A 26,318-nucleotide genomic window follows, 5' to 3' on the forward strand; every position below is an offset into this window, starting at 1 on the left:
CTGAAATCAAAATCATCCTCTTCATGGCAATCAAAAGGAACTCTCTCCTTTAACTCAATAAGTGGGTTATTGGAAAACCAAACAGCATCTACCTCAAACAAAGGGTTGTCTATAAGCTGAATGTGATCTGAAGTTTTGGAACTTGGTCGCTTGCGGCAACTATCCAAATCATACATCTGCTGAATGCTATCAAGTTCATCAATTACCTCTAGGAAAAATTCCTGCCTCTCTTTATCTTCATGTTCCTGAGAGTGATTTGTGATCCTAAACTGATTTTCTGCTTCCTGAAGGGAAAACCGAGCATCATCTAATGCCTCATGAGTATCCTTAAGCTCCCTATTGAGCTCCATAATCTCATTCGTTACTTTATCTAGCTGATCAACATATATTTCAGCAACTTTAAGAATGTTATCCCTGTCGGAAAGCAAATACAAATAATTTGATTTCATAGTCTCAAGAGTTGTTTTGATCACCAACAAGCCAATCTCCTTCCACTCCCTTTTGAGCCATCCTGTGGAGATCTTAAATCTTTTTGTGAGTGTCGTCATAACGTACCAAAGAGGCAACAACCATGTCTTCACTAACCTTCAGTTGGTTCTTTAAGGTATGCTTTTCATTGTTGTCATGCTGACGTAGTTCATCATCTTGCAGGTTCATCTCAGTTTGTTCCTCCAATTCCATGTCATGGACATCAGCAATATAAGGTTCATCACCTCTCTCAAAATCATAGTTATCCTTTCCCTTGTTCTCTTGATTTGTATGCAAAGGCCAAAGTGTTGCCATGTTATCATTTGTATATAAGGTCTCATCATACAAGGACCCCGACCTGTTATTACCTCGCGTGCAACCTAGCTCATCAACCTGCCTGTCAATGCTAATCTCTCATTCACCAACGTAGAAACTTACACCCTACGAAACATCATCTACTGGATCATGAGAAGGCTGTAAATCAAAGGCGGTTGATAGTTCTTTTTCAAGATCCTCCATTAAATGATTTTGGCCTACTGGAAATTCTTCGTACAAACTTTTGCACTGGTCATTTTCAAGGAGATCCTGAACCAATTCAAACTACCTTATTTTTGCCATATCCATCTTATTTTGCTACTCTAGATGAAGCTCCAAGTAATCGCTGAACGGTAAGTCATTCTGAACTCGGCTAGGAAGTTTTTTATATTCTCTGTAAATGTTAAGTATTTCTGCTCTTATATCATAATTCTGGGCTGATTGCTCTTGTAGCTTCATATTACCTTTCCTGATCCCTGTAACTGGATATCCTTCTTCAAAAGATGTCCCAACTATATCAGATTGGTCATATAAAGATTTGGAGTGTATTTGTTGGTTCTTACTTTGCAAGAAATTCATGAGATCAACCATATAATTTTTGTCCTTGTCCACACAATTTTTGAATTGATTTTGATGGTTGTTTCTTTGCTGCAGTTTGCCTCCCTCTTTTGATGCCTTTCTTTCCCATTGATTTTGTTGGCACCACTTGTTATTCATGAGATCAATAACACTTTTATTATCTATTCCGTATACAATTTCTTAATATATGTCCTTCAATCGTATCATATTCATCTGAAGCAGATAATATTCTTGTTGACAAACACGTGCCAAATTGGAACAGTATGCAATTGATTTACTGAATAAATAGTTCTAGTGCCACAAAGTATTGCAGAATGTTTTGTTTGTAGAAAGGCATAATGGTGTAAGGCATTTTAAATGTGAAAGGCTAAAGACTGTCCATATTTGTGGATGAACATTTTACAATATATTTCTATGCATAGCAAACAACAAAATACACTTGTTGAGCTCCCCTTGTCTGATCAATAACCCCCGATGCTCCTTTTGGAGATGACCTGCACCTCTAGAACATTTGTTCTTTTAAGTTTAATATTTCCTCCTCGGATCCAGTTTCAATAACAGGAATAAGATGCTCATCAAGGGCATCGACTTTGTGCAGCCTTTTGCATGCCTCTAAGCATACAAATTGCTTTGCTTTCTGTTTGACACTATGTTGACTCGTGACCTCATGAAATGGAGCACTTGGTGGCAATCTCAAAATACAAAAATGCAAATTATTCTTCCCCTCAATAGAAGTAAATTCTGGTCGCGGTGATTAGTACCTGCTGGTTACTAGGTAACTTAGCACAATAATTGTGAATTAAATCAATACTTTGAGTCACAGTTAACAGTAGCTCCAATTGATGAAACATTATAAGGAATTATCTTCTCATCATCATCAATACTGAACTTTGGAGTTTAACAAATATTATCTCTATCCAAAGATGTATCTTCTCAATGATTCCTCACTACTTATAATATCAACAAAAAATTTAATTGTGTTTGATTGTTCCTCTTCAATAAGTACAACATATTCTGACTTAGGTTTGCGAGCTCGACCATGGGACTGAATGTAGCTGCAAATAGTATTTGACAAATCTAATCGGATGATACCACTACCATCTTGGACAACAATGAAATATCCATTGATGCATATTATGACGTTAGCTCAACCTTCATCCTTCCAGAGGAAATATCGATGAATTATACTGTCTCTAATATATGCAAGGGATGATTGAATATATAAGCCAGAATATAAGCAACTGCTATGTCAATTCTTAAGATTCAAATAAGTATCATAATCCTTGATTTAATTCATTTGATGGCAAATGTTATAATATTAGTGTCCACCAACCATATTGTTATATCTGACGTCCAGCTTCACACGAAATACACAATGCACACCAAATTATATTCGACATGTAAAGTTTTTACCCGTCTTCATATCCCTTCAACGGCAGATATGATCTCCATCTACTATAATGTTCCTTCTGTCCAAACTGACCAAATTCTTATTCGGTGCTAGGTGTCGTTCCTCCTTCCATGAGATTGTAATGCCTAAAAAGAATCGCACAAGGAAAAATAAAAGACAAAATTCTCATCTACTTCCCCAAATGTAGTCTGGCGGCTCTCATCCCATTGGCAAGTACTCTTAATTTGCGACTAAAAGACTCTTATCATTCCCAAACATCGTATGCCTTTCTAGATTCAAAGGAATCCAATGATTAATGTAACTAAGGTGGAAGTTGAGCATGAACTCTTAACGTATGCAACCAAGATGCTTTCCTACCACTGTAAGATTCCCTCTTGATGTCATCGATGGTGACCTCTCTCTTCCCATGCTTCTATCTAGCAGTTCGTAATTAGTTTCTTCTTCCGATACTAGAAGGTACAGTCGGGTCTAGTTGCCATGAGAGGTTTACTCCTTCAACCGCAAATCCTGGTCTGGTCAAATCGAAGTTTCACTGCTACTCCGGACTATCAATGACCTATCTCAATATCCCATGACACCCGAGATGTGATAAGACTTAACACGAGCTTGCCTACCCCGCAGTTAGTATTCCCCTTCGATGCAACTACCACTAGACTCGGATTTGATGGACGTGAACCTGCACATGATGCGTGACTCGTAGCCAAGCCAAATCAATTGTCGTGATAGGCTCGGTTATAGTGGAGGTCAAGCTATAGGAAAAGTTTGCCGTGCAACCTGCTCACGATGATGTGACTGGAGAGGATCTATGAAAACTTGGGACTGATACTGATGTTGCCACCCCCGCTTACTGCTATATCACGCATGGCATCTACCACACACCATCATTATCCCATACCGTCTAAGACCTAGCCTCCTTGGGTAGGTTGTCGTGAGTCTACTAATATCACTCCCTGCTGTTATTGATACTATATGTCTTCCACAACCGCCAATATATCAAGACTGAACATATGCTTTTAATCAGATAGAATAAGGGTTGCAAATGGTACCGCTGCCACATGAAAAAAAAATATATGATTTGCTAAAAATATGTCGTCTCCCTCTTCCAAATTGCTGCTAAAATTAGTTCACATAAAAAAATAACGTTCACAGAAGTGCCAAGGGAACAATTCACTCAATTTATCTAGTCTGCTAATATTCGAGATAGACTAGCAAGGGCCACAAAGTAAACTGTTCTTCAATATTTCAGCTCAGAATTTTCCCTCTGCATGCTGTTAGACATATTTCATCTGTATTGAATCATTCCCCATAATTCAATTCAATCACCAGAATGGTTTCCTCAACCCAGAAATAACTATTCAAAAGCGTAGTTTTACTCTGACAAAGCACTACTAATAAAATCTTCAGCGAAAATGTTTTGGTAAAGCTTCACAGGCTGGCAGGGAAAACCGGCTCTGATACCACTAAAATATCCCAAACTGGATATTTGCGAATTTTTTTCCTAGATAACATTCAAAACACATATATGCGAAGTTGCATAGTAAAAACTAGTGATATAAATCCTAGAAAATATCTCCAATAGTTGTATACCCAGCTGTTACCTCAAGACCGATATTCAGAACTTAAACCATGGGTAGATGTATTACGAACAGCAATAGAGAAAAAAAATAAAATAAAGATTCTCCAATAAATATAACCCGTTCTTTTCAAAATAATATTCAGGAATTCAAGCATATAAAATGCATTAAAAACCCACAGCACAAACTAGTAAACTCTTATAAAAACTCCTTATTTCGACGTTATTGCATTATACAACAGCAATACAATAACCCGCTACAAAAATCCAATCCTTAATACAGCTTCAAAATCAGATTGGAAAACTTAAGAAAAGAACCTGTAAGCACATCCGAGACACCTGATGTGACGTCTCTGAGGATAATGGGTTTGCGTCCACTGTTTACCAGCACAAAGGGCTACGTCCTCATACTAGCTGAAAGCTGAAGCTTTCTGATTACTCTCCCAAGAGAGAATTGAACTCTGAATAATAAATCCAAGCATGCAAATGAAAGAGTCTTTTCTCTTTTTTTCCCCACAGTTGTGACTCTTTGACTTCCCTCCTGACTTTTCGTCTTATCTCCACTTGTCTTTTTTGCCCACTTTATAACATTAAATTGATATTTTGAGTCCACGCTCTTCAAGTCAATTTTAATATTATATAATACGCCTTTAACATTTCTAATGTCCCAGAAAAAAGGGGACATTACACTATGGGAGAATATAAATTGAAAGATAGTTTTTACGTAATTGACATGGATATGAAACTAGTTTTGGGCTTTCAATTGCTGCATGCAATTGACAAATACAGGATTAGCCATTGGAAGGTGGAGATGGCTTTCCTACACAATGAGAGAGATCGTTCTGCAAGGAATCTCCAATAAAACTATAGAAATATCGGCCAAAAGAATGGAGCGGGTGTTCCATAAGAAACAAGTTGGCTAGGCAGCAAAATGCATTAATATGAATGCAAAAGACACCAAGAAAGAAAGTGCTAACAACATGCCGATTCAAATTATTTTGGACAAACGGAATAAAGTCTTCAAAGACATACCCTCGAGTTACCACCCAACAAGGGTTTCCAGCACATCATTGAACATGAGGGGGCAACACAAGTGATGATAACTCCATTTCGCCATCCAAAGGTTTACAAGGAAAAAATTGAAAAGGCAATCAAAGAATTACATAACATGATTCATATAATACCTAGTTCCAACCCTTTTGAATCTTCTATAGCGTTGGTCAAGAAGAAAGATGGGACTATGAGAATGTGCATTAACTACCAAGATCTCAATAAGAATATAAAAAATCGCTACCCAATACCTTGCATTGATGAATTGCTTGATTAATTACATGGCGCTAGTTTCTTCTCCAAAATTGACTTGCATTCAAGATACTACCAGATCAAAGTTCAAGATGAAGACGTACACAAGACAACATTTTGATGTCATCATAGGAACTATGAGTTGTTCTGTAATGCCCTTTAGTTTACTATGTTGGAGTTTATCACTGCGATAGAAATCTTTAACTCTCGACATTAATTCCTTATGGTCACCTCTAGCTAAAAATGACATTTATGATAAATTGTAATATTGAATATAAAAACATGCGTCAATCAACATGCATCAAGGCATGGAAATACGAAGAGTTGTATTTGTAATAAAGAGTTATGTTTTCAAATTTGAAGAGACCTTCAGTTGGTATGTGAAGGGTCTCGTTTTAGGTTATATATATCACTTTAAGTCGAAGGCATTGTACACTTGAATTTCATTATCAATAAAAAGATCTTTTGTTGTGCAGCTGTGTTTTTCCCTTCATTCTTGAAGGGTTTTCCCGCGATATTTCTGTGTACCTCTTTCATCTTCTCTGGTTTTTGTTATTGTTGTTTATCTGACTATGGGTTACAATCCAACATGGTATCAGAGCCAGGTTAGATAGCAACAATAAAGAAGGTTATTTTGTTCTTTATCTTGTGTATCTATTCGATAGACAATCTATAAGTGTCAAAGTGTTTCAAGAATATTACTTCAAGAAAAATCTCATTCTTAAATATTGAATGAATGAGATTCTCAGGATTCAAAGTGTAGTTTCTATTGTCATATAGTTTGATATGGGATTACAAAATGATTCCTCTAGCTTCGTGCTCATGATGGTTTATTATTGCCATTGGGATTTTTTTTTTTAATTGCAAGTTGGTTTGAATTAAATTGATCATTTGTTGGTGGGAATGCATGTCCATGCATCTGGTCAATTTTGTCCATGGCACCAGAAGAAGCGTTGGATCATATTTGCATCTGTTGTTTTTAATATTCTGATTTGACATTAAACTGTTTATATCAACCCAGTTGCAATCTCCTAGCTTGTGTCACACTCTTTGTCGTCCCATTATAGTGTAAAGAACTAATTCATGATGAAGATTGGAAGTCATTTCTATGGAGTGCCTTCACCTATGTTTGTATTTCTCAGTCGGCAACATCACAACATCTAAATAAAGTTGAATGGAGATGATTTGTATATGTATTTGGTGGTCTTTTTGATCAGTCTAATAGTGTTAGTGTGAGACACACCACATCAATAAATTTTACTATGGTTGTTGTGCCTTCCCCAACAGGATCGGCAACTCATTCTTTGTCGAAAGACTAAATGTGAAGCAACAGAAAATTGTCCAATAAATTGAAATAAGACGTCAAAAGACCTGCGTTTTATTTTCCTAGCCTTTTGTTCATCCTCATCTCAACAAAAATGTTGAAGACCAAAATATTCTTGCCAATATCTAGAGGCTTCTATCTACTCTCTTGAGCTAGGGAATGTCATGTGTTTTTGCCTGCATCACCAGAGAATCATTCTTGATTGGTATATTGAAGTTTGTGCCATTGTTGGAGGCAAGCGTTCACAGGAGGATATTTGCAAAGTTGTTTTGGAGTAATCTCAAGCATCTTCAAACCTATATCATGTGGAAGAGTGAGCATTGCAAGCATTTGAGTCGACAATTACTCTTCTTTATAAGGGCCCATGCTCTTTTCATTGTGCTCAATATTCCACCTCCACTCCAAATTCATTAGTGACAACCCGTTAAGGGGTAGGGACTCTATGTCTATCACTGCTCAAAGGCGCTGAGTGATCATCCATCAATCTTCCTTAGGAAAAGAAAGCAGAAACAACAGGTGAGAAGAGATTGTCGGGGAAGATTGAAAGAGGAAGGAACCTTTCATGATTTTAATTTATCTTTCAGTTGTTCTTTTAACGTAACATTATTATTTTTTCATTTTGGTTGTATTGTTTCTAATAGATATATGATGTTTTTTTCTATTTGATCAAGGAAAGCTTATTTATTTCGAATGTGTGGGGAAGTCATGTCTGGGAGCTTTTGGCAACCGTTTTCTGGATGGAAGTCGTTGCTTTTGATCTTTTCTCGTGGTCAGTTTACTATCAGAGGTGTTATGCATGGAAGTCCAACAGTTGTTAGGTACCAAATAAAAGTGGCCAAAGTTTGTGTCTTAAATGCTTGGAAATGTAATACATTTGGATGATCCAAGAAGCCAAAATGAATCCCAGTAATTTGACTTATCAGCACTTGAAGAGGGCACATTTTAGGTTGGAGAAATACAAGGAAGTTATGATATCAAATCGTCTTTGGTTACATCTGTTAGTGCTTCATGTGGTTGAAGCAAGTATCGTGATTTCATATCAATGATGAATGAAAGGAGATCATCTATTATTGCAAATGGTAAGACTCTATTATCGTATTTGAACAACAAGTTCAACCATTGTATCTGGAAGAGATAATTTATTGTTGCATAACACTGGAAAAGTCTATGACGAGCATGTGCTTCTAGTGTGGAGTATCATGCACATTCAAAAACATACAAAAGCCTATAATATTCAGCAAAAGTGTCTTCATGTTTTGAGTGGCAACAGATTACTATTGTTATTTGTCAGATTTTAATCTGTGTTGACGTTCTTTGATACTTATCACATTTGTCTAAACAAAATCGAGGATTTAGGATGCGAATCCGATCATTTTTTATTGCAATAGAGACTTGGCATATTCATTATGACTCTGTATGTTTAACCAATATTTTAAAAAAGATTTTTTTTTATGAAGTTGCAAGAGGATGGATTGGCACTAGAATAGAGATAAGTACTCCATATTTTATATAGCTGGTAATAGTGTTTTCCTTTCAGTATTCATCTTCTTATATGATAGATTGGTTTACTAATCTCTCTTCATTGCAGGATGCAACAAGAAAAGAAATGATTAAGAGTGAGAATTTTTAGCTTCACAGGAGGCCTCATAATTAAGAGGGAATGCTTATGGAATCCCCATCATTCTCATATATGCTTGTAATACTTGTGGTATTTGTAAAATTTGAGACTTAAATGGAACCAAGTCTTGTTTTTTGTTTTTTATTAGGCCTATTTCTATTCTTGTGTGAATAAATAAGATTGTAAGAATCAGCTATGATAACTCTTCCACTCTGGGAAGTAAACATCATGTTGAGAGAGTCCACGATGACATCACGTTCAAAGATTCCATGACAGTTCAAGTTGAGAGAGTCTATGATTAAAGGCTTAGCTGTGATTCTAACAAATCTATCATGTTGAGTGATTCCATGATTATGAGTAATTGTTACAAGTCTATCATGTTGAGTGATTCCATGATTATTAACAATGAGTAAATTGATTCTCTTAGTGTCATGTTGAGAGATTCCATGACAAAGTCTATGATGAAAGTTGGTTGTGCTTCTTGCAGGGGTTTTGTGTTGAGTGATTCCATGAATTTCATAGGATCTATGTGATTAGGTTTTATCATTGACATTTTGGTTGCAGCCTTGTGTCACTAATCAGCTAAAGATTTCTCTCTCGCTAAGAGGGAGTGCTGAAGTTTATAGCTGCGATAGACCTTAGTTTGCAACAAGTTTGTTGTTAGAACTGATCATAGTAGCCTAGAGTATTTCATTAATCAGCAAGAATTGAATGACAGAAAACAAAAGTGGATCAGCAAATCCCAAGCTTATGATTTTGATACTGAGTATGTGAGAGGAAACAACATTATTGTAGTAGGTGCTTTATCTTGGAAACCTCATTTGTATTCTATTTCTGATACAATATCAAATTGGAAAGAATTGATTACGGTTGAATATGTAAAAATTCATTTGCTAGTGAAATTTTGGAGGGCAAGGTATTGGATGATAGATTCAAAACAATGAATGAGCTAATTTTGCTCAAGGGGCAAGTATATCTCATGCTTGTACCTAAAATGAAGGGAAAAATCTTGAAGGCATTCCATGACACACTATTGGCAAACCACCTAGGGTTCTACTAAACATAAACAGGTATGGGAGCATTTTCTATGGAAATGATTAAAGAAGGATATGATGCAGCATATAAGGGAATGTAAGGAATGTCAACAGAGCAATGGTAAAGTATATCTATGGATTTTTTTACTGCCTACCAAAGGCCCAAGGCAAGGTTTGTTTGTATGTGATGGTGGATAGACTCACCAAGTATGCATTATCAATAGACTTTAAGGTGCCTCAAGTAGCTGATCTTTTCTTCAGGGAGGTATTAGGTTACACAGATTACCAAAAACAATTGTCAGTGACAGGGACAACAGATTTCTCAACCTGTCTTGGCAAGAATTATTCACTTGACAAGGACAAACTGGACAACCAATACCAATTATCATCCACAAATGGATGGACAAACAGAGATAGTGAACAAGTGGATTGAAGATTATCTATAGAACTATGTAACAGGTCAAAAAACATCCTACGTTAGATGGTTACATCTTAGGGAATACTACTATAGTACAACTTATCGTATATCAAATGAGATGTCCCCCTTTAAAGCATTGTATGACTATGATGCAACTTCCTTTACGAGTTTGATTCTAGTGATAATAGAGTACATAGTGCTACAAATATGATTAAAAAAAAGTAAGGATATTTTGGAACCCTCAAAGAGAACTTGCAAAAAGTCCAAAGCCAATAGAAGATGCATGCAAAAAGACATCAAACAAAAAGAGCATTGAAGAAGGTAATCTGGTGTTTCTGAGGTTACAACTCTTTAGGCAATCATATATGAAGGGAAGCAGAAAAGAGAAGCTTAAACCGCGCTTCTATGGTCCTTATTGGGTGATGAAACAAGAGGGACAGGTTGCTTATGAATAATAATTAACACCTGATAGCAAGATCCATAATACTTTCCATGTTTCATGCCTAAAAAAGGCTCTCAAGCATCAACCCGTCCAAGGAACTCTAGTGACAGGGACAACAAATTTCTCAACCTGTCTTGGTAAGAATTATTTCACTTGACAAGGACAGATTGGACACCCAATACCAATTATCATCAGCAAATGGACAGACAAACAGTGATAGTGAACAAGTGGATTGAAGGTTATCTATAGAACTATGTAACAGGTCAGAAAACTCCCAGGTTAGATGGCTACATCTTAGGGAATACCACTATAGTACAACTTATCATATATCAAATGAGATGTCCCCCTTTAAAGCATTGTACAACTGTGATGCAACTTCCTTTACAAATTTGATTCTAGTGATAATAGAGTACCTAGTGCTATGGATATGATTCAAACAAGCAAGGATATTTTGGAACCCTCGAAAAGAAGTTGCAACAAGTCCAAAGACAATAGAAGATGTGGAAATAGACATCAAACAAAAAGAGCATTTGAAGAGGGTAATTTGGTGTTTCTAAGGTTACAACTATTTAGGCAATCATCTATGAAGGGAGGCAGAAAAGAGAAGCTTAACCCGCACTTCTATGGTCCTTATTGGGTGATGAAACAAGAGGGACAGGTTGCTTATGAATAATAATTACCACCTGATAGCAAGATCCACAATACTTTCCATGTTTCATGCCTAAAAAAAGCTCTGAAGCAGCAAATCAACCCATCCAAGGAACTCCCTCCCTTGAATTATGAAGGAAAATTGATCCTAGAACCTGAATCTATTATAAATGTAAGGGAAAAGAGATTATGCAACAAAGTTATTCCAGAATACTTAATCAAGTGGAAGGGACAACCACCAAAAGATGCAACCTGGGAAGGAATTGAAATCTTTGAACACCCTTATTCTAGGTTGCAAGGTTCAGACCCTACTAGTCGAGTCCGAGTCCAAGTCCTTCTCAGGTCCGGATTAGTGTTGGGTTCATGGCGGGTCCAGGCAAGGTCTGCGCCATGAAATGTGGGTCCTTGTGAGTTTGTGGATCTGCAAACCCATAGCCCATGGCATGGACCCTGCTCGGAGCCGCAAGAACCTGGGAGGACCACTAAGGACCCTACGTGAACCCTCAAGGGCCCCACATGGATCCTCAAGGACCTGTGAGGATGTGCAGCCCATGAGGCCAACAAGTATATAAAAAACACAAAAAAACTATATATTTTTTATTTTATTTTATTATGGTATAGCTCACACACACACACACATATATATATGAGCTATACCATTTAATTTTAAATTGTATCCAATTTCAGTTTGCTAATGGTACTGTTAAACCATTTTGACTGATCGCATCTTATATTATTTTCAAGCAGAATTGTAGTTGTTACCTTTCCTTGCCTATAACTCGCTTGTCATACCAAAATAATATAAGATGCAATCAGCCAAAATGGTATAACAGTACCATTAGTAAACAGCAATTTCATATAATTTAAAATTAATGGTATAACTCATACAAATATATATGTTTATATATTCAAGCCCACCATTAATAAAATAAAATATGTGACACTAAATATCAATGGCAATTGAATTAATCCAAATCTAACACAAACCTGATTTAAAATATCACACCAATTTGAAATATATATTGAATAACTGGAAACCACATTGGCAATCAAGCCTAGTCCTAAATATTGTCTCTTATTTATATATATAATGCATGTGTGAATATATATACATATACACAGACTCACGACCCCACCCTCCCCCAAAAACCCAAATGGAAAAAAAAATTTGCCCAGACCCACGAACCATTACCTAATCAGAACCGGCAACTTAGCCCTAACTTGAAATTGGTTGAGATCAAGCAATTACGGAGAAGAGGACTGTGATGAACCCATAAAGGTGAGGCAACCTAGCCTAGACAGCGATGTTGGCTGTCAACTGTGAAATTTCATCTCCTTCCACAAAAATCAGGAAAAGATCAGATTGTTGCCAATTGTACAATTTTATCTTGCATAGGAAGAGAAGAATCAAATTTAGCCTTGAATCTTCCATTAAAAACTACCAACTTCTTAAAGTAGCCCAGGTCTGTCTTGCAGTGACAGGAGTCTCCTAGAAGGAAACTCCAGTTCGCTGCCAACTGTGTAATTTTGTCTTCTTGCAGAAAATTAGATTTTTGCTTTGTCTTGTTTTGTTTTATATTTCCTACCATCTTCTAGAAAGGGGCCAAATCACATTGTTTACTTGCCTTGCATGACAAGTTAATTAGCTGCACCTGATAGGTATTTATAGAGGGGACAGGCTAATCTCCCACAAAAAAAGCATCAAAGACAAAACAAAGCAAAACTTTTTTTTCCCAGATTCATGAAAACACAGTGAAATTTTTCCAAATTTTTTACAGTTTTTGACTACAAAATATGCAAATCATGAAGATCAAATGCTGAAATTTTCAAAAAAATCCATGATGTTTTCGATCTTTTGAAAATTGGTCAACTGTACATTTTTGTGGGAGGATAGCTGCATCCTTTATAGAGGACTCTACCACGTTTTTTTATCATGCAAAATAATAAAATATTTTTTTTAATTTTTTTTTTTTTTGCCTTTGAACACGTTGGGCCTTGAGACGAAAACCCCAGTTGATCTGTTTCATCTGTAAGATCAAACTACTACAGTTCTCTATGTGTATTGATTCCTGAATTCGCAGCTTTTATATCAAATTGGTATATTGATGTTCTAAATCTGTGTTAGTACTATTAAATATTTGAATGGTCGATAGGCATTTTGGATATTCTTGCAGAGAAACTTTCTTCTCCTAAATCTATGTTGTACTATCAGTTTGTCTTTTTTAATTTTATAATTTAAGAAAAACAGAGATTTATATCATAGAGACCTTGAGGTTTTTACATTTGCTAATGGTCACTTGCATTTCCACCACCTGACAGAATCGTAATAGAGCTCTTAGAGGTTCTTGCAAATCATGTGTAAATTTTGTTATTAAGATAAGGTAATCTGCATGTAGCAGCAACTTTACCACATGTGCAGCCCCAGTGCCTAACTCGTCTATCCACTCTACTAACAAAGTGGAGGAAAACGAGCACTTATGGTCGTTTTCATTTTGGCTTCAATTTGATCATAAAGCACGTGGACTGCTGCCCCGTGTTTTTCCAATATTCTCAAGTTTTTCATTCACCCGGAACGTTTTCTTTTAGGATCCATGAAGCCGTATGTTTCAATATTCTCGACTTCTCCAGTCTACCGGAACGTTTGCTTTTAGGAACCATGAAAAATGCCTTAATTGATAAAACACCGAAAGACCTCTTCCTCTTGTTTTTTCAAAACTTTTCAATCAAATGTCAATTGTGTAGTGTTTTGGCATGAAACTTGCCTGCCTTCTAGCCCTCTTGGCCTCATTTTCTGCCCAAAGACTAATGTACACTCCGCCATAATTTGAAAACAGTTTTTCAAAGGAATTATCAATATAATAAGATACTTTGCCAGGTCACTGACATTCCAACTTTTGAGTTGAGGGATGAAGACACTAATTGCTCATTTTGCTGGGAAAATACACAGATTAATCATACCAATTCAACCAGCTTATGTGAATAAAATGTAAAGGCAACAAAACAATTCGTAAATTAAACTACAATACATTGGCTAATGGCATCTACAGTAAGTAAAAGCTAATTAAAATTAAATATTAGGTGAACTGGCCGCGCATTAAAAATCGGAAAGGAATATGAACTTACAGGCGAGCTCTGGAAGACGGCTTGTGCAGTGATTCAAATCCTTTTGCAAATGATCGTAACAATCTCACACGTTGAGCGCGTAAAAAGAATTTGAGCTCCAAATGAGACAGCCATTCCTCATCCGTGAACGGAAGATTCTCCTTGGTTTCCACCGAATTCAGCTCCTCCTTGAATTCATGCAACAGCTGAAGAACGTCTTCTTTAACAGGGGAGCCCATCCTTACTCAGATGACCAGCAATCGAGAAGACAGAAAACAGAGTGAACTTCTATTTGCCAAATTACAATTAAGGACATATGCGAGAAATTTATGGTGCTTTTCACGAACGTCCCGTTCGACGAAATTGCAGAGAAGTCTTGAATGTGAAGCGGATAGGTACTGCGAGGGCCAAGGTTAAAAGTATCCATTACGACCTTGACTCGAAGTTGACAGGCTCCGGACGAGACAAAATTGACACGAAGTGAGAGGATTTCTCAATTTAATTCATATTCATGAACCTTAACTGGGACCACGCATGTTCCACGAAACAGGAAATCCTACGTACGAACCTTATGGAGCTTCTGCGAAATGTGGAAATTGCGATTTGACATCCAGCCTATATTAATTGGTTTTTTTAATACTGTAAGTCTTATTGTTCTTTCGACCGTTTGTTTCCCTTATAATTAAAATATAATTATTATTTAATTAGGAGTTAGAATTTGTTCATGTTTGAAGGAGAGGAGTCCAAAGTTGCACATCCTACATCATTTCGGTCTATGTGGACCATTACATGATCTTAAATATTTGTTTAGTTGGCAACCTCAAATCAAAAAATTTAGTGTTGAGTCATTTGTGTACCATGTTCATAAGTTGAGTTGGAGAAATGTGTAAAAAATGGTAGAGAAAAAAAAGTAAAATTCATAGGTTTGAACTTGATTGTGTTTAATGGTCTGTTGATGTGACACCACATGGATCGTTGTTTCTTTAAAAATTTCTCCCTTTTTTGGAAATATGCATTGATGAGACATTTTTAGTGTGCCACTATAAGTCTATTTTGTTTGCCTATTGGCTCATCAACAATATCATGTTTTGGACCATGTTCATCTATTAGATCCCATCGGTACCACTCAAAATGTATTTACAAATACCTTTTTTATATAAATAGGTTTTCTCTATTAATTTATAATATCAAAGTACATATTCATAAAAACAAGTTGGGGGATACTAGATCACCTTGTGAGAATCACATTATTGTGTATAATTATGTATATTATTTTTACTACGTATTGTGTAAAGACATGAGATTTGCAAAGTTAATAATGATTATTAATGAACTTGATTTCGCATTCTATTGTGTGAAGTTATTTGCAACTACATTTCAAATCATAATTAATGATCCATCGAGTGCACTTTTTCTCATCCTTATGATGGATCATGGAGTGATCCAAAAAGTTGATGTAAAAAAGTTCACACAACACAATTTTCTCATGGTGATGATGGATCATGGAGTATGATCTAATATGTTGATACAAATAACTTCACCTAGATTCTGGAAATCAAGCTCACTAATGTATAGTTTTACACTTCATGATCCACATCAGGATAAGAAATCTATAGAAAGTTTTATAGCATTCTCATCTTGGCGATAGACAATAGAGTGTAATGTGAAATATTGGTGCAAATAACTTCCCATAATGAGATCAAGAAATCAAGCTCACAAATGTATATTATTTTTGTTATGTATATTATTTTAGTACATGATCTCGATTGGTTTGGATTTTTTATTGGTTTTAAACTTAATCTGATTTTTACAAATAAGAATTATTTTTGTTCACAAAACTCTCAAATATGAATTATACAAATAATTTGGTATGTTTAAAAAATATAAATGTAAAATTGATTGATTCATTTTTGTAATTTATCAAGATTGACTTGAGTTTTCAAAAGCTAATCTTTATTTTGAGCCCAAGCCATCTCACTTACAACTAGTCATCATATGTTGGCTTTTGAAATTTAATTCTTATTGATAAAGTTCTCAAATATGAATTGTACAAAAACTTTGTATATTTAAAAAATATAGATGTAGAATTGACTGATTCATTCTGGTAACTTATCAAGATTTACATGAGTTTTCAAAAGAAAAAATTTATTTTTACCCTAGGCCAACACACTTTCCTACTAGATAGTATAGGTTAAATTTTGTACCAAAATTTTAAAATTCTAAGACAAGTGTATAAGTACATCCAAATGAATTGTTTATAAGGAGTAGTCGCACAAAGGAGTAAGTTCACAAAGAGGAGCAAGATTGTAGGGATAAATGATGTGAGCACCAAAAACCAACAAATAATTAGATGAAGAAAATAGAGAGCTTTTGATGGAGGAACATTGGGCATGAGAAGACAAAGGATTTAGAACTATAGGTATTCATGGCTAGGACCAAATATCTTGACATGGATAAACATAATTCCCTTAGTGAAAAGGAAAGCATTAGGGGTAGTAGACAAAAGGAGGTCATGGACCATTCAATCAAGAAATGATCCAAAAAGGTTTGAAGTGAGATTTCATTAGTCAAAGGGATCATATTAGATGCAAACTAGATGGAGGGAATCGGGGAATGAACATTGAATTTTAACCTTTGAACTCTCATAGGAAAAGGATAAGAGACGAGAGAGAAAGAAGTCATCTAAAGGGTTTTGCGAGGAGGGAAGATGGATCTCGGATATGGGAGGATTGCAATTTGCAAAGGGTTGGATTTTCTTTCATTATCTTTTCCTAGAAACTACCTAGGTGAGTTAGGTTGAAAGATGTTTCAAGCGCTTGGTGACCTGGATATGAAACTAGAAGGTGTTCTAATAGTGCTATAAGGACAACTAGGTCTTAGAAAGTTTGGCTAAAAATGGGAAATGACTATGAGAGACTTCTAGAGGGGAATGACCTTAGGTGGATCAAGGTTGAGAACAAGTTATGGCACTCAAAAGTGAATAGTGGTTTAGCCAAGTCAACAGGAGAAATAATAAAAAAATTATCATCCAAGGCATGTTTCTTCTCTGAAAATGATTCCCCTATTTTGACTAGTGTTTTGATTATGTAAAAATAGGTTTTAAAGGACTCGAAACCTTTAACAAAGTATCAAGGAGTTACAAACTAAAGAGTATAGAAACTAGAAAGCTTCAGAATACAGATAGGCAAATCATAGAAACATGAGGCCCACAACAGTTATGCCAAAAAAAGATAGCAAAAAGTAAGAAAAAGGATAGCACCCGGATAGCTATAGAGTTTTCAATAGGTCCACCGCTTGATCTGCCAAAATGTTCATATTCTCTGCAATGGCTTTTATTTCTTCTAGGTTTTTCACTTCCCCACCTACATTCTTCTTGGAATTGGCCCTAGTGCACTTGCTCAGCCCCTTAGATCCTCATTCCCAACAAAGGAGTCAAGTCCTCTAGCCTGAACTATCTTATTCAGCAAAGTATTGAAATTGTTAGCCATAGTTTTTAGAATGTTACAATTTTTCTCACCCACATTCTTGATCATTTTTTCCATATTGCTCATTCTAGCTTCCAGGCTCTCCATCCTATTATGGATATCTTTATTATCCTGTTCCAAATTCCTATTTTTTATTTCAATTGGAGGCACCCTTTTCATTAAGTTTTTAACCTCCTCTGCATTACCAATGACATCTGAGAGCCTATCAATATGTTGGCACAACGTGCACTCCTCCCTAGCCATTTTGCCAAGCTACTCAAAATCCTTAGAGATCCCCTGTAATTATTATTTTAGGGTTCCAATCTCCTTCAAAATTAGCCCTAGATTACCCATGATACCCTTAAGTAAATCCTTCTCGTTCTCCCCCCTACTTTGGTCCAAATGATATTCCTGCTCCCCTAGCTTGCTGATACCAATATCCACCTCTTTTGGGATGTCCTCCCGGGTATGTGCAGGATCATGGTGTGCCAAAAAGTGGCAATGTGAAAAAAATAGAGTTTGAACATGTCTAAAAGTGCTTCAAAATCCACTCTAACTTTTTTTCACCTATCCAGGTACCAAACCTAGAAAGTAAGGCCCAAGCCTTATCGGATATCGGATATTCGATCTCATATCAGATATCGGATATTCAATCTCATATCGGATATCCGATCCGATATCCGATATCGGCGGCATAAAAATTGGAGGGAAAAGGCACAAAAATTAGAGGGAAAAATAAATTTGTAAGTGATATAACTAATTTGAGTTATGAAATGTGTAAAGATATAATATATAACCTATAAATATATAATATAACAACATAACTATTATATATAAAATAATATATAATCTATATATTATATAATAATATAATATTATATTATATAATAATATAATATAATATTATATATATATATATATATATATATATATATATATATATATAACTTAATGTAAAGATATAATATATAATCTATTAATATATATAATAATATATTATGTTATTATTATTATTATATATAAATATAATATATTATTATTATTATTATTACTATATTTTTATTAAATATAATAATGTAATATATTATATATATGTTATTAATACATATTATTATTATTATCATATATAAATTATAATCTATAATATATTATTATTATTATTATTATCATATGTAAATTATAATATATAATATATTATGTTATTATTATTATAATCTATAAATTATATATATATGATTGTTATACTATATTATTATTATTTTTACTATATTATTTCTAGTGGAGTCATTTATATGGGTCAAAAGGGCTCATAGGATGACTTATGACCCCTTTCGACACATTCCATGACGACATATGTCCCTAAGGGATCCTAGGACCCCTAGGGACATATTAGAATAGTTTATATGGGTCGAAGGGGGTCACAGGATGACCTCTGAACCCTTTCAACATATTAGAAGATGACATTTGTCCCTAGGGGTCCTAGGACACTTAGAAAAATATTAGAATCTTCATATGGGTCGAATGGGGTCATATGGTGACCAATGACCACCTTCGACACATTCAACGATGACATATGTCCTTAGGGGTCCTAAGACCCCTAGGGACATATTAGAATCATTTATATGGGTTGAAGCGGATCATAGGGTGACATATGACCCCCTTCGACACATTCCACGATGACATATGTCCCTAAGGGTCCTAAGACCCCTAGGGACATATTAGAATCTTTCATATGGTTTGAAGGGGGTTATAGGGTGAACTATGACCCCCTTCGACACATTACATGACAACATATGTCCCTAGGGGTCCTAGGACACCTAGGGACATATTAGAATGCTTCATATGGGTCAAAGGGGGTCATAGGTTGACCTATGACCCCCTTTGACCCATTAAATGATGACATATGTCTCTAGGGGTCCTAGGACCCCTAGGGACATATTAGAATCACTCTTATCAGTCAAAGGGGCTCATAGGGTGACCTATGACCTCCTTTGACCCATTAGATGATGACATATGTCCCTAAGGGTCCTAGGACCCCTAGGGACATATTAGAATCGTTCTTATGGGTCAAAGGGGGTCATAGGTTGACCTATGATCCCCTTCGACAAATTATATGATGACATATGTCCCTAGGGGTCCTAGGACCCGTAGGGACATATCAGAATCGTTTATATTGATCAAAGGGGCTCATAGGTTGACCTATGACCCGCTTTGACCTATTAAATGATGACATATGTTCTTAGGGGTCTTAGGACCCCTAGGCACATATTAGAATCGTTTGTATGGGTCAAAGGGAGTCATAGGTTGACCTATGACCACCTTCGACACATTACATGATGACATATGTCCCTAGGGGTCCTAGGACCCTCAGGGACATATTAGAATGCTTCATATGGGTCAAACGGGGTCATATGATGACCTATGACTCCCTTTTACCCATTAAATGACAAGATATGTCCCTAGGACCCCTAGGGACATATTGGAATTGTTCTTATGGGTCAAAGAGGGTCATAGGTCGAATCATTACATGACGACATATGTCCTTAGGGATCCTAGGACCCCTACAGACATATTAGAATGCTTCATATGGGTCAAAAGGGTTCATAGCTTGACCTATGACCCCCTTCCACCCATTAAATGATGACATATGTCCCTAGGTGTCCTAGGACACCTAGGGACATATTAGAATGCTTCATATGGGTCAAAGGGTGTCATAGGTTGACCTATGACCCCCTTCGACCTATTAAATAACGACATATATCCCTAGGGGACCCCTAGGGACATATTAGAATCATTCTTATGGGTCAAAGGGGGTCATAGGTTGACCTATGACCCCCTTCGACCTATTACATGATAGGGGGTCATAGGTTGACCTATGACCCCTGTTGACCTATTACATGATACCCCTTTTGACCCATAAGAATGATTCTAATATGTCCCTAGGGGTCCTAGGACCCCTAGGGACATATTAGAATCGTTCTTATGGGTCAAAGGGGATTATAGAGTGATGTATGACCTCATTTGACCCATTAAATGATGACATATGTCCCTAGGTGTCCTAGGACCCCTAGAGACATATTAGAATCATTTTTATGGGTCAAAGGGGGTCATAGGTTGACCTATGACCCCCTTCGACCCATTAAATGATGACATATATCCCTAGGGGACCCCTAGGAACATATTAGAATCATTCTTATGGGTCAAAGGGGGTCATAGGTTGACCTATGATCCCCTTCGACCCATTACATGATGACATATGTCCTTAGGGGTCCTAAGACCCCAAGGGACATATTAGAATTCTTTTAATAGGTCAAAAGGGGTCATAGGGTGACCTATCACCCTCTTCGACCCATTACGTAACGACATATGTCCATAGGGGTCCTAGGACCCCTAGGGACATATTAGAATGCTTCATATGGGTCAAAGGGGGTCATAGGTTGATCTATGACCTCCTTCAACCCATTAAATGATGACATAGGACCCCTAGGGACATATTAGAATCATTCTTATGGCTCAAAGGGGGTCATATGTTAACCTATGACACCCTTCGACATATTACATGATGACATATTTTCATAGGGGTCCTAGGACCCCTAGGAACATATTAGATTCATTCATATGGTTCTAAGGGGGTCATAGGTTGACTTATAACCCCTTTCGACCCATTACATGATGACATATGTCCCTAGGCGTCCTAGGACCTATAGAGACATATTAGAATCATTCTTATAGCTCAAAGGAGGTCATAGGTTGACTTATGACCCACTTCGACACATTACATGACGACATATGTCCCTAGGGGTCCTAGGACACCTAGGGACATATTAGAATGATTCATATGGGTCAAAAGGCGTCATAGGTTGACCTATGACCCTCTTCGACCCATTAAATGATGACATATATAGCTAGGGATCCTAGGACCCCTAGGGACATATTACAATCGTTCTTATGGGTCAAAGGGGGTCATAGCTTGACCTATAACCCCCTCTGACCCATCACATGACGACATATGTCCTTAGGGGTCCTAGGACCCCTAGGGACATATTAGAATGCTTCATATGGGTCAAAGGGAATCATAGGTCAACCTATGACCCCCTTCAACCCATTAAATAACAACATATATCCCTAGGGGTCCTAGGACTCTTAGGGACATATTAGAATCTTCGACCCATTACATAACGACATATGTCTCCAAGGGTTCTAGGATCCCTCGGGACATATTAGAATCATTCATATGAGTTAAAAGGGGTCATAAGTTGACCTATGACCCCGTTCGACCCATTACATGATGACATATGTCCCCAGGGGTTCTAGGATCCCTGGGGACATATTATAATCGTATGTATGGGTCAAAGGGGGTCCTAGGGACTTATGTCCCTAGGGGTCATAGGGACTTATTGGAATAGTTCTTATGGGTCAAAGAGGGTCATAGCTTGACCTATGACTCCCTTGGACACATTACATGATGACATATGTCCCTAGGGGTCCTAGAGCCCCTAGGAACATATTAGAATAGTTCTTATGGGTCAAAGGGGCTAATAGGGTGACCTATGACCCCCTTCGACCCATTACATGATGACATATGTGCTAAGGATATATTAGAATCGTTCTTATGGGTGTAAGGGGGTCATAGGTTGACTTATGACCCACTTCGACACATTACATGATGACATATGTCCCTAGGAGTCATGAGACCCTTAAGGACATATTAGAATGCTTCATATGGGTCAAAGGTTGTCATAGGTTGACCTATGACCCCCTTCAACCCATTAAATGATGACATATGTACCTAGCGGTCCCAGGACCCCTAAAAACATATTAGAATCGTTCTTATGGGTCAAAGGGGGTCATAGGTTGTGCTATGACCCCCTTTGACCCTTTAAATGATGACATATGTCCCTAGGGGTCCTAGCACCCCTAAAGACATATTCGAATCATTCTAATGGGTTCAAGGGGGTCATAGGTTGAACTATGACCCCTAGGACCTCCTTTGACAGATTACATGATGAAATATGTCCCTAGGTGTCTTAGGACCCCTAGGGACATATTAAATTTTTTCATATGGGTCAAATGGGGTCATAGTTTGACCTATGACCCCCTTCGACCCATTACATGACAACATATGTCCCTAGGGGTCCTAGGATCCCTAGGGACATATTAGAATCATTCATATGGGTCAAAGTAGCTCATAGGTTGATTTATGACCCCCTTCGACTCATAAGAATAATTCTAATATATACCTAGGGGTCCTAAGACCCCTAAGAACATATGTCATCATTTAATAGGTCGAAGGGGATCATAGGTACCCCTATGGGCCCCTTTGACCTATAAGAATGATTCTAATATGTCTGTAGGGTTCTTAGGACCCCTTAGGGACATATGTCGTCATATATTGGGCCGAAGGGGGTCATAGGTCCCTTAGACCCATAAGAATGATTCTTATATGTCCCTAGGGGTCCTAGGAACCCTAGGAACATATGTCATCATGTAATTGGTCGAAGGGGGTGATAGGTCAACCTATGACCGCCTTTGACCCACATGAACGATTCTAATATGTCCCTAGGGGTCCTAGGACCCCTAGCTATATATGTCATCATTTAAGGGGTCGTAGGAGGTCATAGGTCAACTTATGACACCCTTTGACCCATATGAAGCATTCTAATATGTTCCTAGATGTCCTAAGACCCTTAGGGACATATGTCGTCATGTAATGTGTCGAAGAGGGTCATAAGTCAACCTATGACCCTCTTTGACCCATAAGAATGATTCTAATATGTCCCTAGGGGTCCTAGGACCCCTAGGGACATATGTCGTCATCCAATTGGTTGAAGGGGGTCATAGGTCACCCTATGAGCCCCTTTGACCCATAAGAACGATTCTAATATGTCCCTAGGGGTCTTAGGACCCCTAGGGACATATGTGGTCATGTAATTGGTCAAAGGTGGTCATAGGTGAACCTATGACCCCGTTTGACCTATAAGAACGATTCTAATATGTCCCTAGGGGTCCTAGGACCCCTAGGAACATATGTCATCATTTAATAGGTTGAAGGGAATCATAGGTAAACCTATGACCCCCTTTGATTCATAAAAATGATTGCAGTATGTCCCTAGGTGTCTTAAGACCCCTAGTTACATATGTCATCATTTAATGGGTTGAAGGGCATCATAGGTAAACCTATGACGCCCTTTGATCTATATGATGCATTCTTATATGTTCCTAGGGATCCTAGGACCCCTAGGGACATATGTCATCATGTAATGTGTCGAAGTGGGTCAATTGTCAACCTATGACCCCTTTTGACCCATAAGAACAATTCTAATATGTCCCTAGGGTTTCGAGGACCCCTAGGGACATATGTCATCATGTAATGTGTTGAAGCGGGTCATAAGTCAACCTCAGACCACCTTTGACCCATAAGAATGATTTTAATATGTCCCTAAGGGTCCTAGGACCTCTAGGGACATATGTTATTATGTAATGGGTCGAAGGGGATCATAAGTCAACCTATGACCCCCTTCGACTCATATGAATGATTCTAATATGTCCCGAGGGGTGCTATGACCCCAAGGGACATATGTCATCATGTAATGGGTCAAATGGGGTCATAGGTGAACCTATGATGCCTTTTGACCAATATGAATGATTCGAATATGTCCCTAGGGGTCTTAGGACCTATGATCATAAGTCAACCTATGACCCCCTTAGACTCATATGAATGATTCTAATATGTCTCTAGGGATGTTATGATCCCTAGGGACATATGTCATTATGTAATGGGTCAAATGGGGTTATAGGTCAACCTATGATGCCCTTTGACCAATATGAATGATTCTAATATGTCCCTATGGGTGCTAGGACCCCTAGGGACATATGTCATCATTTAATGGGTCGAAGGGGACCATAGGTCAACCTATGACCCCCTTTGACCCATAAGAATGATTCTAATATGTCTTTAGGGGACTTAGGACCCCTTTGGACATATGTTGTCATGTAATGTGTCGAAGGGGGTAATAGGTCAACCTATCACCCCCTTTGACCCATTAGAAGCATTCTAATATGTCCCTAAGAGGTCGTATGACTCCTAGGGACATATGTCATCATGTAATGGTTCAAAGTGGGTCATAGGTCAACCTATGACCACCTTTGATCCATAAGAATGATTTTAATATTTTTCTAGGGATCCCAGGACCCCTAGGGACATGTGCCATCATGTAATGCGTCAAAGGGTGTCATAGGTCAACCTATGACCCCCTTTGTCCTATACGAACAATTCTCATATGTCCTTAGGGGTCGTAGGACCCCTAGGGACAAATGTTGTCATTTAATGGGTCGAAGGAGATCATAGATCAATCTATGACCCCCTTTGATCCATATGAATGATTCTAATATGTCCCTAGGGGTCCTAGGACCCCTAGGGACATATGTCATCATGTAATGTGTCGAAGGGGGTTGTAGATCAACCTATGACACCTTTTGACCTATAAGAACGATTCTCATATGTCCTTAGGGGTCCTAAAGACATATGTCGTCATTTAATGGATCAAATGGGGTCATTGGTCAACCTATGACCCCCTTTGACCCATATGAACAATTCTAATATGTCACTAGGGGCCCTAGGACCCCTAGGGACATATGTCATCATTTAATGGATCAAAGGGGGTCATAGGTCAACTTATGACCTCTTTTGACCCAAATGAACAATTCTAATATGTCCTTAAGGGTCCTAGAAGCCCTAGTGACATATGTCGTTATTTAATGGATCAAATAGGGTCATAGGTCAACCTATGACCCCCTTTTACCTATATGAACAATTCTAATATGTCCTTAAGTGTCCTATGACCCGTAGGGACATATGTCATCATGTAATGTGTTAAAGGGGGTCATAGGTTGACCTATGACCCCATTTGACCCATAAGAATGATTCTAATATGTCCCTAGGGGTCCTAGGACTCCTAGGGACATATGTTGTCATGTAATAGGTTGAAGGGTGTCATAGGTCACCCTATGACCCCCTTTGACCCATAAGAACGATTCTAATATGTCCCTAGGGGTCCTAGGACCCCTAGGGACATATGTCGTCATGTAAAGGGTCAAAGGGGGTCATAAGACAACCTATGACTCCCTTTGACCCATAAGAACGATTCTAATATGTCCCTAGGGTTCCTAGGACCTCTTTGGATATATGTCATTATATAATTTGTCAAAGTGGGTCATAGGTCAACCTATAACCCCCTTTGACCCATAAGAAGCATTCTAATATGTCCTTAGGGGTCCTAAGACCCCTAGAGACATATATCATCATGTAATGAGTCAAAGGGGGTCATAGGTCAACCTACGACCCCCTTTGACCCATATGAACAATTCTAATATGTCCCTAGGTGTCCTATGACCTGTAGGGACATATGTTATCATGTAATAGGTTTGACCCATAGGAATGATTCTAATACGTCCCTAGGACCCCTAGGGACATATGTTGTTATGTAATGGGTTGAAGGGTGTCATGGGTCACCCTATGACCACCTTTGACCCATAAGAACGATTCTAATATTTTCTTAGGGGTCCTAGGACCCCTAGGGACATGTGTCATCATGTAATGCGCTGAAGGGGGTCATGGGTC

General features: G+C 37.6%; 1 protein-coding gene across 4 annotated transcripts in view; it reads right to left on the reverse strand.

The window, feature by feature from the left end:
• Positions 1-26,318, reverse strand: part of LOC149566500 (uncharacterized) — a 374,068-nt gene that overhangs the window by 324,188 nt on the left and 23,562 nt on the right. The window contains exon 1 of one of the 4 annotated variants that reach the window (XM_089819821.1): positions 14,256-14,823. The exons of 2 other annotated variants lie outside the window; for them this stretch is intronic. In XM_089819821.1, coding sequence (XP_089675947.1) covers positions 14,256-14,473 — 218 coding nt within the window. In that variant the 5' untranslated portion in view covers positions 14,474-14,823. Of the gene's footprint in view, positions 1-14,255; positions 14,824-26,318 lie in introns of those variants that run through there. One more of the 4 variants, XM_089819823.1, reaches the window with a different exon arrangement.

The sequence above is a fragment of the Cupressus sempervirens genome, chromosome 3, assembly GCF_028749045.1.
Source record: "Cupressus sempervirens isolate cs-2001-9-10 chromosome 3, ASM2874904v1, whole genome shotgun sequence".
NCBI classification, from domain to species: Eukaryota; Viridiplantae; Streptophyta; class Pinopsida; order Cupressales; family Cupressaceae; genus Cupressus; species Cupressus sempervirens.